Source organism: Leucopleurus acutus (assembly GCF_964270905.1).
Source record: "Leucopleurus acutus genome assembly, chromosome: 11".
Classification (NCBI taxonomy): domain Eukaryota; kingdom Metazoa; phylum Chordata; class Mammalia; order Artiodactyla; family Delphinidae; genus Leucopleurus; species Leucopleurus acutus.
The window spans coordinates 79,730,034-79,750,136 of NC_139152.1; the positions used below are offsets into that span (position 1 = coordinate 79,730,034).

General features: G+C 35.9%; 1 protein-coding gene across 2 annotated transcripts in view; it reads left to right on the plus strand.

Moving 5' to 3' along the window:
• Positions 1-1,772: 1,772 nt before the first annotated feature.
• The window catches only part of NEDD1 (NEDD1 gamma-tubulin ring complex targeting factor), a 45,327-nt gene continuing 26,996 nt past the window's right edge, over positions 1,773-20,103 (plus strand). Inside the window, exons 1-5 of one of the 2 annotated variants that reach the window (XM_082850607.1) lie at positions 1,773-1,831; positions 4,063-4,206; positions 7,047-7,141; positions 11,105-11,221; positions 14,046-14,186. In XM_082850607.1, the coding sequence (XP_082706733.1) occupies positions 4,071-4,206; positions 7,047-7,141; positions 11,105-11,221; positions 14,046-14,186 (489 nt within the window). In that variant the 5' untranslated portion in view covers positions 1,773-1,831; positions 4,063-4,070. Of the gene's footprint in view, positions 1,832-2,005; positions 2,099-4,062; positions 4,207-7,046; positions 7,142-11,104; positions 11,222-14,045; positions 14,187-20,103 lie in introns of those variants that run through there. The other variant, XM_082850608.1, reaches the window with a different exon arrangement.

The window sequence follows — 20,103 nt, forward strand, 5'->3', positions numbered from 1 at the left end:
GCTGCATATGTTTATATAATTCATGTATCAGTGAGGTCTCCAACATTTGGCTTCTATTACTTGTAGACTGTATTATACAGAACTAGGAAACGCTATGCGCATAGATAGACACAGAGGTAGGAACAAGAATGGCAGGACCATTCCACAACCATGTCAGGTGATGAGGCTGTAGGACCAGCAGCGAGAAAGCAGCAGAGGTTAACATTTCGCCCTTTATGCTCTTGACAATATAGCATAGTGGTTAAGAGCACAGTTTTTGTAGTCTTACAGTTCTAGGTTTAATTGCTGTCCACCATTACTTAACTGTGTGACCTTGGGCAAGTTACTTAACCTCTGTTTCTTCATATGTAAAATGGGGACATATAATAGTACATGTGTTTTACAAACATAAAATTACATATATATAGTATATATATATACTTCATATACATATTTACACACACAAATATATAGTGCTTAGCAAAGTATCTGTTCCATAAATATTTTTATGTCATTGTATAATATATAATATGATATATTGCTATATCACATATTCATATATTCTAGTTTCCACTTTCCTGCTGACTTCAAATTTTCAGAGATTTAGTTAATTGTCTTTTCTTTCTCCTATTTGCCCTTATTCCTCCTGCCCCTACTCCTACTCTATTTTCTTATTTCCCAAACTTTTTGGTCCCCACCCCTGCCAACATGTATTTAATAACCTCAAGAACTGTAAACTACAATTAAGGCGGTTGCTGCTTGCTGTCTTTGTTTTGAGGCTGCCCATCCATCTTTATAGCTTGTCTAGGGCTTCAATTTCTGCTCTGAAAAAATTTCTTCTCTGCATTTATTCGAGTTTTCCGGTTATTTGCAATATTGTTGCAAATAACCGGGGCTTACATACCTAGTTCAGAAACACACTCCAAGTATGTACTTGTGCTGAAAGAATAATAACACTGTTTACAGAAGAAATGCCCTATATTTTTTAAAAGGATTCTCAGCAGAGCTTATTAAAAAAAAAAAAAAAAGCCCTGTTAGAAGGGGAATATGAAAGCTCAAGTCACCTACTCCTTTTCCCACTCTGAGAAGCATCTCCTTCAGAAGAATTCCCAACCAGATGGTGTTCGATGTTCCTGACCCTGCAGCATGATTTGGAAAAAAGATCATAGGTTTTGAAGTCGGATAACTCAGACACTTAGGCTTTCTGTTATTTCTTAGCTTTTCCTAGCATGTCTCCTGGTTTGTAAATTGCATCGGGTATTATCGGCTGTCCATGGTTTCCTCTTCAGGGAAGACATTCCCAAACCCACATCCATGTTCATTTCCCTTTCATACATTTTGTACCTTTCATCTGAGGCAACTCTCAGAGTTTCTGATTTTCATTTAAGTATGTATTTATTAACGTCTGCCCCTAATACTGGACTGTAGCTCCACCAGGCCAGGGACCACGAGCATTGACCGTACCCCTGTATTCCCAGGCTAGACTCAGCACTGTGCACCCAGAGTCTAGCAGAGTGCCTGGCACACAGTAGGCAGCCAACGAACAAATGGATGACAAAAGGGCAGCAGCCTCTGGCCCTAGCGCCATCGGTAGGGTGTGGAGGGAGCCGCCCAGGCCCGCAGATCCCTCCCAGGCACTAGGACCAGGACCCCCACCAGGCCCAGCACCGCCCCTGGCCCTGGCCCTGCCCCTGGCCACCAACCCGAACCATCGCTTGCTGTAGCGCCTCTCCCGGTGACGCCATCCGGGGGCGGGACTTCCGGCCGCCGAAGTTTAACAGTCTAGGCGGGAGCCGGAAGCCCAGCGCCGGAGAGGGCCGCGCCGGGGCCCCCGGTGTACGGCGGCTGAGAGGTGAGGTTCCGGAGGGCCCGGGGTGGGGGCCGACGCCTGCCGAGTACTTGCCCTCTACTGGTGCCCGCTTTCCGGTCACCTCAGGGGGCGGGTCGGAGGCCCCTGGGGTCCCGGGGCTTCGGCCGGCCTGGCGCTCTGGACGGTTACCGGGCAGGGGTGCGGCGGCGCTTTTGGCGCGGAAGTGCCAGGGAGCCGCGGGCCGGGGTCGCGCACCTCCCCCTGCGACGGGCTCCGGTCGGGCCTGAGAGGTGGCCCGGGTCAACTGGGGTAGGTCGGTGGCGGCTCTGGGGGCTGCGCTGCCTCCGGAAAGTTTGCCGCTTGTCCACAATCCCGTTCTCTTTTTGTAAACCTCTCAAATCCAACTCGTTTAGCAGGCGCTCAAATGCATTTTACGAGGTAACCCCAGTTGAGCAAGACTCCTGCAAGTAAAATGCATTTTGGGTTTTTACTGAAATTTGTAGAACTTTTGTTTAAGCTAAGTCGTAGTGGAATTGTTTTTTGTAGCCGCGCTCCCCGAATCCGGGGCTGACGGTGCTACCGCCTTGTGTCCTGACAGCTCAGTTTTGATGGGAGCCTCTTCCTGAGGCTGATATGATGCCGCGCCCTTAAAATGTGCTCAGTTCTCGGAAGACTGAAGTTGGTGGGCCCTTTCCCGCTCCACTTTGAGAGGAGGAGACCGACGTTGAATGACTTGGCCAAAGTGACTGTCACCTAACTCTGGGGCAGATCATCTGAGCCAGGTCTAAAGGGATCTTTCTGCTACATCACGCCGCTCAACAGGAATGGTCTAAGATTATAGTAAAGTATCTTTCAGTGGTTTTTACTGGGTTTACAGATGCTTTCCAGCACTTCATTGTTGTTGAGTAGGGATCCGAAAGGGCACATGTTACCACCTGTTAAGGCACCGAATCCAAACACTATTTCTACATTTCAGCAGATGACTAACGGCTCTTAGTAGAACTGTATTTATCTGATGAATGGAGCATAGTGAATCACATAGGTGGCTTTTCTAGTTAACAAAAGTTTTAGCTTCTTTATAAACACATTGAAAATTTTGTCTCTGGAGAATGAAAGGGCCCTGTAACTTGTTAGGCCTTTAGGTTGTCCTCTGAAATAGAGTCTGCTCCTCATAAGTGTGATGTTTTGTTGATGACTTGGGAACCTGTCGGTAATATCACTTATGCGCTGCTGCACTCTTGCACTGTCCACACCAGGAAGGTGTGAAGGGTATATTTCTAGGCCCCCATCCCTTCCCTTCCCCTTTCTCCCAGGTATTTCTCAGCATTTTTTTCTTACCCATCATGCATTACTACTTGCCTTTTGTCTTCTAGACTGCCTTGGTTTATGAAATCACTTTGTCAGAATTCTGTGTTTGAACTGTATACTGTGAACAGATAATACAAGCGAAGGCATTGTAGACTGTGTGTTGGTATAGGGACTTAGTGACATCTTCTTAGGCTGTATTTGCTAATTTTAGACTTATTTGGAAAGCCTGCCATGGCAGGATTCTGACCTGCAGGAGTGCTACAGTTTATCATAAATTTTTTAAAAGGCAAGGAAGTTACCTATCCAACAGTTATTTGTTGAGTACCAGGTGTGTGCCAGGAATGTTTCAAGACTGGTAGTAAACAAGATGAAATCCCTGTCCTAAGGATCTTTATTTTGTTCAAGTCAAGGGGAGTCAGACATGAGAATAAGACTGCAGATAGCAGGAAGGGCCATAAAGAATGAAACAGGGTAATGGGATATAGGACAGCTGGTATGGAGCAGCTCTAGCCATGGTGGTCAGGGAAGGCCTTTCTGAGGAAGAAACATGAGCTGAGACTGGAATGATGTGAAGGAGATGACCTTGGGAAATCGGGAAAGACCATTCCAGGCAGATGGGGCTGCAAACAGAAAGACTCGGAGGTGAGAAAGAAGGCCAGTGAGTTTGGTGGCCCTGGGAAAGAGAGGTAGGAATGTTACAGCAGGCCAGTTTGTGTAAGGCACGCTAAGGAGGATGGATTTCATTGTAATTGTTCTGGAGAGTCATTGGAAAGGTCAGCTAAGAGAATATGATGTGGTTTATGTTTTAGAGAGATCACTCCAAAAACTTTGTGGTGAGCACAGTCTCTGAGACAAAAGTGAACGAGTAGAGCCACTTGTTTTAGATAAGATGTCTCATCTTAACTCTTGTTTTTAAAACCTATCCTTAATTGTTTTTAAAATATGTTGTTTTAAACTATTTGCAGGTGCAGTCATGCAGGAAAACCTCAGATTTGCTTCATCGGGAGATGATGTTAAAATATGGGATGCTTCATCTATGACATTGGTGGATAAGTTCAACCCACACACATCACCACATGGAATCAGCTCAGTGTGTTGGAGCAGCAATAGTATCCTTTTCTTTTTTAAACAACCACTTTTTGTTAGGTTAAACAACCAGTATCAATGAAACTTTTGCATGTGATCCATAATGAGAAATATATTTGGCATAGCTGTGAAATAGGAATTTAGTAAACAGTATGTCATATGATGCACACTGATATTCTCTGTTGATTTCATTAAAAACTTATTTGCAATTCACTACATTGAAAAACACTGCTATTAAAAATATGTTAGCTACTAGATGCAGATCATAGAATTAGCTTTGTTATTAACAGTTTGTTATTGAATCAAATGGAATAAGGTAGATAATGGTGGGAAAAGTTCTGAAAGGTTCTGGAATGATGTTTTGTGTCTGTGTTTGGATATTTGTAGTTGGGAAATTAAAGACAGAACTTGAAGGCAGAAGCAGAGGTTGAGGGAAGAGATAAAAATAGTCAAACATTGCCATCTTACTGATGTATTCTCTGTATTTCTCTTCCTTTCTATCTGTGATGAAAATAGTCTTGTTTTCCAAAAAGACAGGAAAATTATCTAGATTGAACTTTCCTAAGGTTTTTATGTTTCTGATTGACATCCTCCCTGTCTTAGTAAGTTCCTAGATGTGGATAAAATGAACTCATAAATAAGGATTTCTCAGTATCGCACTATTGACATTTTGGGCAAGATAATGCTTCGTTATGGAGGCTGCCCTGTGCATTGTAGGATGTTTAGAAGCCTTCCTGGTCTCTACCAACCAGATGCCAGTAGCCCCAGTGGTGGCAGCCAAAAATCATCTCCAGAATTGCTAGATGTCACCTGGGAGCCAGAATCACCCTCGGTTGTGAACCACTGCTGTAAACAAAGTATTCTTACCACCTTTTGTATGAAAATGTTCTGTATACTTGGTATGCTAGAAATAATCATTCGCCTGTGGAACTCATACGCATACACTATTTCTTAAACAACAAATTAAGCTTTAACATGTGTCTGATCTTATCAGTATCAAAGTAGTAATATTCTGCTTCCTGATGAAAGTAAAAATATCAAAGCTTTAAAATATGAATGATTCATGCACAAAAACATTAGAAGTTTTCATGCTCAATCTAATTATTCTTGCAAATACATAACAAAAATGATGAATTTTCTTATTGAATTAAATTTACCTCTTCATCATTCCTTGATTTTGTATTAAAGTATCAAAATAAATAACTTTGGTGCTTTATTAATCAAACTCATGGTGAAGGGACTGCATTTTTGAAGGACTCTAGATGTAGAGTGGGGTAAGATGTTTTAAAAAGAGTCACAAATGTGTGAGGTTCCTTCTATTATTAGATTTTTATTACGTTTAGAGCTTAATTTTCCTTGTTACGCACTGCATAAAAGTAGCAGTTCTTATTTTTTTCCTCCAAGGAATTTTATTAGGAGTTGATACATTTACTGATAAACCACTTAATGGTCTATCAACAAAACTGATGTAACTATGTGATGGTGTCCTATGACTTTTGGAAGCTGGTCTTATTTCTGTATAGTTTTGTTGTACAAGTACATGTGCACTGAAAACCTTTGTATAGTTTTATACCTATTGAGGCTTTGATGCCTTCCATAGAGGTTAGTTACTGAAGACCAAGGAATTCCCAGACTCAGAGATTTAGGGACCACTTAGCATGGATCCCAAGGACAGCGTTGATGGTGAGGTGCCAGGGAGATTAGTTTTCTTTTTTTCGGTTCTCTAGGTAATATTCCTCACTTTCTCAGGATTTCTAAAACTACATGAGAAATAAAAGGAGTAACTAGAGTACCCTCTTGTATTGTTTTCTCTCAGTCCTTTCTTTAATATATTCTCAGGAGAAAAGTAACAATAAACATAGGAAGAAGCCAAGGAAAGGGAAATGATTTATTTTTCTCAGTGCTGTAATATCTAGGTAGGTGGAAGTGGTTTTGTTTGAATCATATATCATAATAAAATTACAGTCCATGGTATGTTCACAAAATATCTGAATGTTATGTAAGTCATCCAAAAGTAATGCAGTTAAGACTTTGCTTGTTAAAAGTATAGGTTTAAACTTCTGATATTTTAATTTGTTTTGACTCAAAATCAGATTCTTGGTCTTGGTTATATTATTGTATTTAGTCATTTTAGTTTTAAAATACTTACATTGTTTTGTGTTTACTGATTATTCCACTTATAATTTATGTAAAATAAGGAAAATATAATTTTAAATTATTAAATTAAATTTTAAATATTTATTTTAGTAATTTAAAATTATATTTTAAATAACTTGAATTTAATTGAATTGAAATAAAGTCAAAACTCTCATAACATAACACACTTATTTGCTACATATACTGTAATATTCTTAATACATTTAAGATTAAAACACTCTATCACAAAAATTCCATCCTGAGAAAATATCAGGCTTTATCTCTTAGTAAAAAAATAGGAGACTAATGTGGATATTTGCTTCCTAGCTTAAATTGGTATCAAGCACTGCGTTACTAAATAGCTGTCTTAAACAGTATTTATAGATGAAAAGGTTGATTGATATTTCCCTGATGTTGCTTTTATCATGCTCTCATTCTTGAAGGATAAAATTAGACCTTCTGGCCTACTCTTTGAAAATGGAGTAGTATTTCACATGGGTTAAATAGCTTTCAAGTGATAGCAGAGTCAGAAAGGATGGTTCTTCCCTGCAGTAGTAGTAAAGAGAATTAGTCTTAGTAATTAGTAATCTGAGCCAGTTTTGAAAGCTAATGTATCAGCTATATTCGTTGCTTAGTGTGCTTGCTTTTATCATCTCAATTCTTATAATGATAGTCGAATGCTAGAGCTGCTCATGGATTGTTTGATTCTCCATAACTCTTCATTTAGATAACTTTCTAGTGACAGCATCTTCCAGTGGTGACAAAATAGTTGTTTCAAGTTGCAAATGTAAACCTGTTCCACTTTTAGAGCTTGGTGAAGGGGTAAGTGTTTCTTTAACTTTTAAAAATCTGTTTTGCTTGGTGTAATTGCTTATTTATTATGGTGCTGGCAACTAAATATGAAGGTGTTTAAAAGCGTTATTCTTAACCTGAGCTTAAAATAATAGAGTAACACTTAAAGGTTAAATAAGTGTGCTTACTGAAACATCTTTAGGTAAAATAATATTGGGTACTAGGGGAGCAATCAAGGACTTAATTTCGTCCACTAGGCAGTTACTTTCTCCATTTCCCCTCTGTGGGAGGTTCTCTGGTATTGCTGTGGTTTTTCAGGATGATGTTCCACCACGGTCACTGAGTTGATTTGAGCAAAAGAGTCCTAATGATGTAGCCCTACCTTTGCTGACATTGGGCTCAGGACCATCAGCTAAAGAGCCTTATCTGATGGTAGCCTTCTGCTTTGGCTTCTGTCCACATGGTACTGCCTGAGTCTCCCCAAGCTCTCCTGCAACAGGATGCCTTTGTCCCAGAGCTTTGGTCCCAGAGCATTTAAATGAAGCTCTCACTATATGTTCTTACCCTTTAGTTTTATAAGTTAATCCCTCTGATTCAGGATAATGCTGGCATTCTTATTTCCAATCACACACTTCTTGAAAGCTATTTCCATTTTAAATAAGATCTAAATAAAAAGGAATAAGTAGTTAGTTGGTAGCTTGTTCTTTTTTTAAATTTCATAGTTTTCATAGCAGACTCTAAACCATTATGAATTGTCATAATTTTACACACTGGAGTAGATAAGGCAGCCCGATTAATAGTTGTTCTACTCCAATTACAGTGGAGTAGAACACAGCAGAGCATTGGAATATAAGCTCATCTAACGTAAAAAGGACTTAGGATTTCTATCAGTCCTTTCCTAAAGGTATCTGTTGGATTGATCTCAGCATCAGTTCCAGCCCACAGATATTAAGAGACTGGGGCGGAGAGAATGTCTGCTAAGGGTAGGAATGACGTTTGCCTATCAACCTCAGTAAGTGAAATTGAGGCAGAGAGTGTCGCTGCTCAATAAAGGCAAACTGTACTCTTCAAGAGCAGGCAGAACATCTTAGTCATCTTTGGCTCTTCAGATCATGTCAGAGGTGGGCAGCAAACATTTGTGAGTTAAATATCAACATCAAAACAATTTAGATTTTCACCTCTACCACTATTTATATATCTATCTATCTACACACATGCGTGCACACACACACACTCATATGCGTTGCCTTAGAACCAGTTTGGGACCGTTTTTTGTTGTTGTTAATGTGTAAAATATAAAAATGACATGATATTTACAAGTGTGACACCACTTTAAGGATTTTGTGAATATTTTACATTAGTTGCTGTAGTTCTGTTTCCCACAGTTAAGTCATATCAGAATGCAGGTTGATGAAAGTGAGATCATTGTAGTTATAATTTAAATCTGCTTTAGTTTACTTATAAAACATATTTTACAACCATTGGTTTTTTAGTCTTTATTAGTAATTTCTTATAACATATTAGTGTGTTGGTAACCTTTGCTTCATAGGATCCAAGTCCTATTACTTATGTACCATTTGAGATATTAGACCTTTGCTCATTGGGAAGATAAGGTTCTATCGTACTTATTTTAACATTATTTTTAAGGTGGAACTTTATTAAGTTTCATATTTATTTTCTTTGATTTTACCTCTTTAAAGTAGACATACTGGTCTTAACAGTATTATAATGGATATGATAGGCTACTATATAGCCTAGAAATTTGACCTGATGTTATTTTCAGATTTTAAAATTCCACCCATTGCTTGTGTCTTAGGGTACAGGATTTCTGTAGTAAGCACTCAATTTCCATTAATTATTTAAGTTCATTAACTATGTTAATAATCTATTAACATAAAAAGATCTTCTATCATTATGGTAAGCAGCTATAAATACAGGTTTTGTTCTGAGCCCTTAAGAATAATTTGAGTGGTTTTTGATGATTAGAATCCTAATATATTGATCTTTGATGGATGCCCTTCTTCTCTGTTTTCTTTAAAGGTTATTTTATAGCTCTTAGCGCACTGTCCTGATCTGCAATGATCACCAGATTCTAACTTTTACTAGTCTGTTTAGACTAAAGTCAGTTCCTAGAATGACCTGCAAGAGAATTATAGCGACCATACTGAAACATTGATGGAACGTGCTCCTGATATTTTTGTATGTGTTAATAATTTTGACTCAGTCAGAATTTCAGAGCTGGAAGAAGCCTTGGGGGAGGGAGAGGGGGTTATCTGCACTCTTTTAAGAATCTGGTGCTCTCTTGAGCAGAGGATGTTTTTGAAGATGCAGGACTCTCAAGAACAGTAGATCTGGTCCTCATCTCTCGTTTCTCAGATGTAGAAATGTAGGCTCGGAAAGGTGAGATGACTTGCCTAAACCTGCATAGTTTGCCTTTTAACCTTTAACTAAGTCACAAAATGTCCCCTTTGGAATTCATTTCTCTTTTTTCCCCTCATGGTATTCAGGTGGAGGTGAGAATAATTAATGTAACTATGCAGTGTATCTGAAAATTAAATAGAGAAAAACATGCAATACTGTGCTCTTTGTAGCATAGTTACTGATGGTACTACCAGATAGATGACACTCATAGATAATCATTGTGAGAAAAACTTGGTTACCTCTGTACTTTAGCCGTTTGTTCTATAAATATTTATTGAACATGGATATGGTCTTTGCTCTAAGGAAACTGACATTCTGCTGAGAGACAATAAACTAGTAAACAGAATACTGAGTATAGTGATAAGTTGTTATGCAGAGAGCTAAAATAAGATATTGAGATAGCAAGTTATGTTAAGTGGCCAAGGGAGGTCTCCTGAAGTTGTGGCATTTAAGTTGATATCTATTGACCAGAAGCAGCCGTTCAAGCCAAGATTCAGGGAAATTAACTTTCCAGGCAAGACTAGCTGTGTAGAAGCCTTGAGGCAAATATAGTGTTTACGGAATGGAAGATGGTCAGTGTGGCTAGAGAATTAGTGGATAAGGAGGAAAATGGTGAGACCAGGTAAGAAGGGGTAGATGAATAGGGCTTTGAAAGCCAGGTTAATGATGAGTTTGGAATTTATTCTAGGTGTGATTGGAAGCCATTGAAGATTTTTAAATGAGAGACACATGATCTGATTTACATTTCTTAAAGGTCACTCTACTTAAGAAGCATGGGATGTAAGGAAGCAGGAGTGGAAGCAGGACAGCCAGTTAGGAGGCTGCTGTTGTGTTTTGTCAAGGTTTGGATTAGGGTGCTAGCAGTGACAGTAGATAAAGGGGGGCCCATGTGGGATAGATTTTAGACTTGGAGTTTAGAGAACTTACTGATAGATTGGGCAGAGGGAGAACAAGGAATCAAGGTTAATTCTGGACTTTTATCTTGAGGAACTGGATGAATGGGACCTTTACAGTGGTGGGGGAGAGTGTAGAGTTAGGTTCTGATGACATGATGTTTGAGACTTGAGCCATTAGGGAGAGATTTGCTGTGACACTGGACTAGTATCTTATCCTCTTTATAAAACTTTGCCCCTCTGTAAAAGGGTTTTAAACTAGGCATTCTTTACAGTTCCCTCTACCTTAAGAATTTTCTGAGCTGTGGGTTGATTTTAATATGAGATATTCTGTGGGAGTCTAAGACCAGGTTTTATTAAAGGGAAATATTAAGGGCAAGTAAGCCCTGATGGGAGCCCAAGACTTGCTGGTATTTCCTAAGCTTCCTCTGTCACCACCTTTCTGGGGACTAGAACATGAATCTTGAATCTGGTTGATTTCCTTAAAGCCTTTGAACACTTTGCAAACTATTGAATCCATGTGACAGATAATGAGAGGTGAATCTTTAGTACAAGAATTGGCATGTTTATAGCATTTAACTCAACAAATATTTTTCATGTGCTTACCAAGTGTTGGGTGAGACTTGAAAGTCAGCTCTTGGCTCTGTTACGTTAATGTGACTTTTTTTTTCTTTAATAGCAAAAGCAGACATGTGTCAGTTTAAATTCAACATCAATGTATTTGGTAAGCGGAGGCCTAAATAACACTGTTAATATTTGGGATTTAAAATCAAAAAGAGTTCATCGATCTCTTAAGGTAAGCAACTTTTTTTTTTTTTAATCCTTACAGAAATGGGTATCCCACAATGTTTATTAGTAATAGTTACCAAACTTTTAGTTTTGAGCTTTTATGATAAAAATAAGCTGCTTCAGAATTGAAGTGAGATTTGTTAGGGAAAAGAAAGATGCTGTGTAGCCAAAAACTTAATTTTTTTTGTTTATTTTTCCCTCCACATATGTTACTATATTGCTATATTGCTATATTGCTGGGGTTAAAACTTTTTCCTTATTTTTTCACTTTGGTCTGCTCTCGTGTGAGTGAACCACTTACTTCATTTTAAAAAAAATATGGTTTGTTGTCATTAGAGATCTTTTTAAGGCACTTTGAAATAATGAGAGTGGTTTTGGGATGACAGTATTTGGGGATATGGCTTCTTAGTTCTCTGCTACAGTTTGTATGTATGTATTTTCATCTCGGTAATGAAATGTTTCTAAAATGGTTTACAACTTACAGTTAGTGTTTCTTTAAATAGTTAGCTTTTTGCAGTTTCAGAAAATGAAAATAATCATCATGAAAGCCCCTGGTCACAATTGTTTTTTTGGACTTCTGTCTTTTTAATATTTGGAAGTTCATTTATTAAATTATTTTTAATTTTTATGTCTTTTAAAAAAGTTTTAATATGCAAAATTTTAAACATATTTTTATCTATACACACACATACCTATATACACAGAGAAAGAACTTCCTTTAACTCATCATCCATGTATTCATCACCTGATTTCAGTGATGATCAACTCATGGCCAGTATTGTTTTATTTATGTGCTCATCTACTCTCTCATCTTCAGACCTTCAGAGTATTTTGAAGCAAATACCAGAGATCATTATAATTTTATTACATATCTTAATGTCATTGAGTTAATTCTTACTAGAGAAATAGTATATAGAAGAATGGTTTTCTCTTAGCTAAGTTGAAATATAATCTTATGATTGCTGTTTAAAATATTACTTTTGGAAGTTCATTATTTTAAGTATTAAGTAAACTTTGAAGAGTCTTCAGGAAAATTGAAAAGTTGCCAATAATGAGAATACTTAACTTCTATTGAATTCTTTGACATGCCAGCCACTGTGCTTAACATATTTATTCTATCTATTCTACAACTCTGCAGAGCAGGTAGTATTATTCCTAAGTACAGATGGAGAAACTCCGACTCAGAGATGTTAAAGAACTTGTTCAATGTCCAGCAACTAGTAAGGGCAAAGATGAGAGGCACACTCAGCTACTATTCATTGTTTAATATTTTAAATTATGAAATAATTGAATTAAAGCTGTTTAGGGGGATATACCTAGTATGACTAAAGAATATCTTAAAGAATTGAGAAGAGATTAGAAGTCTGTGGCCAATTTTGTCACACAGTGTCACACGTTTTAGGAGCATCACTTATTCCCATCCCTCCTTACATGGCAAAATTCTACTCATTTTTCCGTCCTCAGCTGAATGACTTATTTTCCACAGTTGAAATCAGGAAGACGCACCTGCCTCTTTGCAAAGTCATAGAAATTGTATTGGACCCCACGTTATAATTTCTCAAATGGGAATGATGCACTATATGTCCACTCCTTCTTTTTCCTTTCTTATCAGATATTCTTTTCCTCAGGATGGCATTTGTTTGATTTAAAAAAGCAGTAAAATGTAAAGGCATTTCCCAGCATGCTTCAAGGACCATTTGAAAAAGTTGTAAAATAAGTGGAATATTATAGCTACTATTCTTGATATTACATTAATCTAATTACAAGATACAAAGGTTGGTTTGTTTATCTTATTAAGGTATGATGTCAAACTGTTAAAAACTATGCTGATCACTATGCTCCTAGGCTAGATATCTCTAATTTAATTTTGGAAAACATAGTCCTTGTGAACTCAGTTTGTTTAAAACTGAACCGTTTTATTTCCTCAAAGTGGATTCCCCTTTGGATTTGGGAGACAGTCGAGTATAATGAGAGGAAAATAAGCTTTGGAATATGACCTGGATTGAATCCTGGCTCTACCACTGGCAGTTCTGTGAGCTTGCACAGTTTCTTAACCTTAGTTAACTCATATCAAATGGGGAAAATGGCTTTGCCTCCCATGATTGTTCTAAAGATTAATAATAATATATAAAACTCCCAGCCTTAGTCGGTACTCAGCAGATGGAAGCAGCAGCCATCAAATCTCAAACATGCTTTGCTCATTCTGGCTTTGGGCTTTTGTTTTTTGCTGTCTTCTATTTTGCAGTGTCAGTTTTCTTTCTCCTCCCCTAACTTACCTCTTATTACTTTTTTTAATGTTGAACTCAAGCTTTCTGTCTTCCATAAAGCTTCCTCTGTCAACTCAGTTCACAGTGATAACTCTCTTTCCTCTGACACTTTGCCTCTGCCACTCATTTAGCATTCATTCTGCCATTTGCATGTTCACTTAAATGTCCTGTCTTCTCAGTTGAACAGTAATATTCTCAAGGGCAGGGACTCTCATAATAATCAACTTGCAATAAATGTTACTTGTCAGTGGAAGTGAATTCTTTAAGGTAGACATAATGCCATTTAGAAAATTACCTTTCCTTTTTGTCTCTTGTTTCAGGGTGCCTGACCATTATTATGGTTATGAAAAATAAATCTTTGTTCCCTGAAAAGACTTGGTGTTAATCAGATAGTTTACTACTCACTTGAGTAATTTTTGGGGGGTTATTTGAGGAAAATGTTAAAGCATATATTAGATTGACAAATACATAATAGTTACAAAACATGAACTTTACAAAAAACCGTGAAAATATGCTGTTTGAAGGTTGTGTGGCACTGTATTTACTTTCATTTCTTTCATTCAGGATCATAAAGATGAAGTAACTTGTGTAACATATAATTGGAATGACTGCTACATTGCTTCTGGATCTCTCAGTGGTGAAATTATTTTGCACAGTGTAACCACTAATTTATCTAGTACTCCTTTTGGCCATGGTAGTAACCAGGTACAGTATGGATTTATTCAACATAAAGTTGATAAGGTAGATTTTTAAATTATCTTACATAAGACAATGAATTTGAGTTTTTAAAATTGAGTATTTTAAATTTGCATTTAGCTCACTCAAACTTAGGTAGCTATTCTTTAATGGTAGTATGTAAAAGCTAATTCATACTAGATGATGGTGCTTACATGAGTTCGGTTGTGCCACTGAACATGCTCCTAGAACTTAACTATGTATAAACAATACAGATAATTGTTAATAGATTAAGCCCAAAACATGGATATTAATTATGACATTATAGAAGTGTTGCATAGCTTAAACTATGTCAGCTACAAGACAGATACTTATGTTCATAAATACTGTTTGGTGGACATGGAATAATTGTATTGGGTTGGCAAAAAGTTCATTTGGTTAATGAATCCATTGTTCAATAAAGTTCTTGGTGAAAATGAAAAATGTCTTCTATTTTTACTTAAAACTGAACGAACTTTTTTGGCTAACCCAATATTTAGGCACAGGGTAAATTGAGTTTTCTTGATTGTTTTTTTCAAGTATGTGATAGTTAAAGTATCAAAGCATATTTATGTATTTCAGGTTAATACGAGTATTTAGGGAAAATTTTTATAGAGGAAAATTAGTCAATTGTTGAATTTTTTTTTCTTTATAAAAAATTAGTCTATAAAATTCTTAAAAGAATAAATTCAGTTTCTCAAGAAATCTATTTCTTGGCTAACTTTCCATGAAATTCTCCACAGGAATTTCCAATGAGGTGAAACTTCTTTTAATCTTTTTATTGTAATCACTTTGGCCATAAGTATTATTAGATAAAATATGGGAGCTCTTCAATTTTGAAAAGCATTAAAATCATTATTTGAATAGTATTTAGTGTTTAAGGAAAATTTAATGGATATTAAAAATGTACAGAAAAAAGTCTTTTCTCAGATTTCATATGTATTGAGGTAATAAAAGAGATGTACATATAAATGATTTTATGGAAGATTGATGAAAAACAATCTCATGGTGATCCAGAACAGAGAAGACTGTCTGATTGGGAATAAAATAGAGAAAGTTGAAGGAGGGAGGATTTCATCTGGGTCTAAGGCTTATAACTGATTTTGTTTTGTTTTGTTTTACTAGTATATAAACTGGCCTCTGACAGTTATTTGATTCTAGCTTGAATTAGGGTTAGCTCTTTACATGTCCACATTATAGTTGGAACTGTGTCTTGTTTCTTTGTACTCGGCCATTGTCTAACTTTGTGCCTTATATGGAAAAGATCCTCAATAAATATATGAGTAGATGAATACATTTAAAGATAACAAAGATCTTAATAGGCTAATAAAGAACTTTGGGAGAGGGATATTTTATATGGAGGAAATCATATGAAGAAAAACAAGGAGAAAGGAAAGCGTATGGGTTTTATATAGGGCTAACGTGAGAAAAAGATTAGAAAGGTAAGCAGGAACATAGTGTTGAAGTGGGACTTTGAATGCCAGACCAAAGTTTGGCTTTTATTTTGGAAGGCATTTAGGGAACTCAGAATTTTTTGATTAGTTGAATATTAGAATCATAGAAACCTTGAACTGAGAAAAGACTTTAGAGGTAATCTCATTTTCTGCATTTTATGGTTGAGGATAAGTGATTTGCCACAGAGAATGTATTAATATTGTCATAAAAATAGGAAATAATATTTTGTTTTTGTAATTTTTTTGGTTATTTGTATTATGATAATGGAGACATAAAACCTAAGCCCACAGAAGTTGGAACTATTGGAAAAAAATCGTATCTAGTGTTCAGATACCTTGCTTTTTAAAGAAATAGAGTAATCTTCTCCTCCTCCTTCCTCTTTTCTCCTTCCTCTTCCTCTTCTTTTTCTCTTTCTTCTTCCTCCTCTTCTTTTCCTCTTTCTCCTCCTCACTTCTTTGGTATATTAGAAGCATGCTAAATTTAGATTTATAAATTATGGGTTGACTTTTCAGTAACATAAATATTAGGTCAAATACTACCATGTATATTCTTAGATTTCAGTTTTTATTGTATTTTGCTAGAGGGTTTTCTTATTAAAACAAAAGATGAAGGAATAGTCGTGAAAACATTAGGTTTGGTTACTGCTCTTGGCCTTATTGTGTGTAAAATCTTAAAGTTTTAAAAATTGAGATAACTTACATATAATAAAGTACATATATCTTAAATACACAGCTTGACGAATTTTTATACATACATACACCTGTGTAACTACATACTACCAGAATCAAGATACAGAATCTTAATCCTTTCCAGTCACTACCTCATATTTCTTAAAAGAATTATATGTGTCTGGTTTCTCTTAGTCTTCATTATGTTTGGTTTGTTGCATGGAATAATAGTAGTTCATACTGTTTTACTACTGTGTAGTATTCCATTATATGGATGTGCCACAATTTATTTATCCATTCTACTGTTGATGGACACATGAACTGTTTCCAGTTTGTAGCTATTGTGAGAAAGCTACTATAAATATTCTTATATAAGTCTTTTTATGGATATATGTTTTCATTTCTCTTGAGTAAATACTCAGGAGTGAAATTGTTGGGTCTTAGGGTAGGCATCAATTTTTACTTTATTAAAAATTGCCAAAAAGGTTTTAAAGTGCTTGTACCTTTGTATACTTCTCCCAGCAATGTATGTGAGATCCAGTTGCTCCACGTTTTTGCTTATACCAAATATTGTCTAATTAACTTTAACCACTTTGATGGTTGTGTAGTTGTATCTCATTGTGGTTTTAATTTGCATTTTTCTGTGTTGAATGAGTTGGCACACTTTTATATACTGTGAGGTCACTGTTCAAGTCTGTTTATCCTTTTTGTTTGGGGTTATTTCTGTTTTTCTGATTGATTTATAGTTTATTCTGTATTCCAGATGGAGTCATCTTTTGGATATACACGTTGCATATATCTTCCTTTAGCCTACGGCTTGCCTTTCCACTCTCTTAATGCCTTTAAAAAAAAATGAACAGAAGTTCTTAAATTTATGTCTGTTATGCTCCATTTCAAATTAATTTTTGTATATGGTGTGAGATGGGGTTCATCTTTCTATACAGGTATATAGTTATGCCAACATTATTTATTACAAAGACCATCCGATTGCCACTGGGGTGAGTGTAGGTGGTGAGAGGGTTCAGAGAGCATTCAGGCAGAGGTTATATCACCTTGTAGAATTCTTACTACCATTTATTGTGTTTCAAGTATAGTGATCATTGCTTTATATTACATTTTCTCATTTATTCTTTGCTACTCACTTGTGAGGTATAGGTTATTCTCATTTTACAAGTGAGAAAACTGAGATTCCAGGACTTTCTGATCCCAAGATTCTTAACTGACTGATCTGAAGGTCGACTCTTGAAGAGTGGTAGCATTGTTTCCTTTTGAATCTCTTTCTAGCTCAGAGACAGCTAAATGTATAAGGATTTGAGGATCCAAACTTCTGGAAACTTTGCAGTATTCTCTTGTCACTTTGTGCAAGAGTCCAACATTTATTCTTATCTCTTCTTCGCATGAAGAAAATTTTTTTAAATTCTAGGTGACAGGTTGCTGTATTGTTGATTTTCAAAGGATTTTTTTCATTGATTACTTTGCATGGCAAAACTGAATATATCTTCTAGTTTAGGAAAACAGTAATGCTCAAAGCTTATCTCTTGTGCAAGGTCAGATGAACCAGAACCTAGATTTTCACGTTCTTGCTGCCTCTTGTTTGGGCAGTTGGCATCTCTATAAGCTTTTTTGGTATAGCTCTACATTGTAAATCCCACATTTATTTGGAGAGCTAGCTGTGTGAGCCTGGGCAAGTGACTTAGCTCTCAAGCCTCCTTTTCCTTAACTGTCAAGTGAGAATGAAAATACACTTTCAACAGGGTTTTGTTTGGTTTTGGTGTTTTTGTTTTTTTTTTTTGGTCTAGATGAGATGCTAACATAGTTCCTAACATGTGGAGATTAGGGAACTTTACTGTGAACTTTTAATGAATAATCATATTAATTTACTAAAATAGCTTTTGTGATTTACTTCTGCAAACTGGTTTGAACATCTTTAGATTTAATGTGTTCCCTCCAAACCCCTGCTAATTAACCAGTTGTAACTTGACCTCAGTAATCATATTTTGTGTTTTAGAGCAACTTAGAATAAGGAGAGCATTAAAGAAGGTGAAGAAATCGAACTGGAGTGTGTTGGTTTTTTTCCCCTTTTCCTGGAACAAATGTTTATATATTTTTCGTGTACTATATTATTTCATTTTTCTCTACAGCATTAAAGCAGAGTGCCATGGGTTAGGAAATACCACTTGGCCTCTTTGTATGTAAGTATGCAGTCTCAGTTTTCTTAGTGAAGAAAGTCACAGTTATGATTTTGTATACTTACGTTTCCATTTTACAGGCAGCATAATTGAAATCTGTGGAGGTTTTTTTTAATTAAGATTCCTCACAATTCATTTATGATTTCAAGTATATTAAATATTCATTTTTTTAATTTAAACAGTGTTCATAAAAATTTCAAGTCTATCTAAAAATTGACATAATTCAATTCCAATACACTGTCACCCAGCCCATTTTCTACACTGACAGTTTTACTATAGGGTTTGGGTTTTTGAGAAAAATAGTAGGTAGGGCACATATAATGATTAAATTAAAATTTTCTATTTTTGTTTCTGTGAACAATCAAGAATTTGAAATCTTTAAAAATCATCAAATTGATTTCTTAGCAAAAGTGACAAAACCATGGAGTCTCACTGAATCTGCATTATACTGAATTTCATATTGGAAATGAGATTGCCTGAATATATTGAGAATCTTACTTTGAAGTGTCTGAGCTGAATTGAAGCTGTTAGTTTTTTGTGGATCGCAGTGTCTGTCTGCAGGGGAGAAAGAGCCTTACTGCTTCTGCAGAGCTGCCAGGGCTGACAGACTCCTTAGCATTTAATTGCAAGTCGCTATTTGTCAAGTTCAGCAGCTTAGGCTCACAAATAGGTTAACCTGTGTTGCCTTTCTCAGACTGCAGCCTTTTTGAAAGCAGTTAAAAAGTGGATCTATTTTATTGATTTCTTAGATTTAAAAGTGATTTTTAAATGCAATGTCTGTGAGATTTTAAATATAGCATTTTTCAGTATATGTTAAATAAGTCCATTTTCTTCAGTTAAATTTTTGACATTTTAGGTATAGCTTTTGTAAGTATTAATAAGCCTTATGAGTATGGAGATCTGGTAAATAATTATTAATTACATTTTTAAAATAATTATTTTATCAAGAATGAATTTAATTCCAGTTTAGTTAACTTGGTTGACTGGTTTTGTTTATACCTGAACTTTGGCACTCAAAAAGTTTGACTGACTACAAAGCTTTATATCAAGAATAGTGGTTTCCTTTATGTTATATGGGAATGTTGGTATACAGTTGTATACTATGGTATAATATGTTCTTGATTCTCTTTATATATTTCTTTAGTATTTGTATACTTTTCTAGCCTTTATATTATGTTTTTGAGCAGTTTTATGATTGACATGTTGGCATAAAATAAACTTCCATATGTTTATATATTCTTAAAGTATAATTTTTCCTTTTGTTCTTCTCTTTTACATTTTAATAGGAAGTGATTTGAAGAATGTTTTCTTGCAGTTTCTCTGTATAGCTCTGTCTTCCTTCCATAAAGTTATAATCATTCTGTTGGTCCAACCTTGTCTTCTGCTTTTTCTTATTAGTGTTCTGTCCCAGGTATTCTCATATTGCTAGTCTTCATAACTATAATTTTTAATGGCTACATAATATTCCATTGTTCAAATGCCACAGCATATTTAAACATTTCTGTACTTTAGGTGTTTTCCAAATTTTTATAATCGCGAGTAACATATGTTAATATTGTTTCCATAAGTGTATGTTTTCTGCTTTGACTTTTTCTT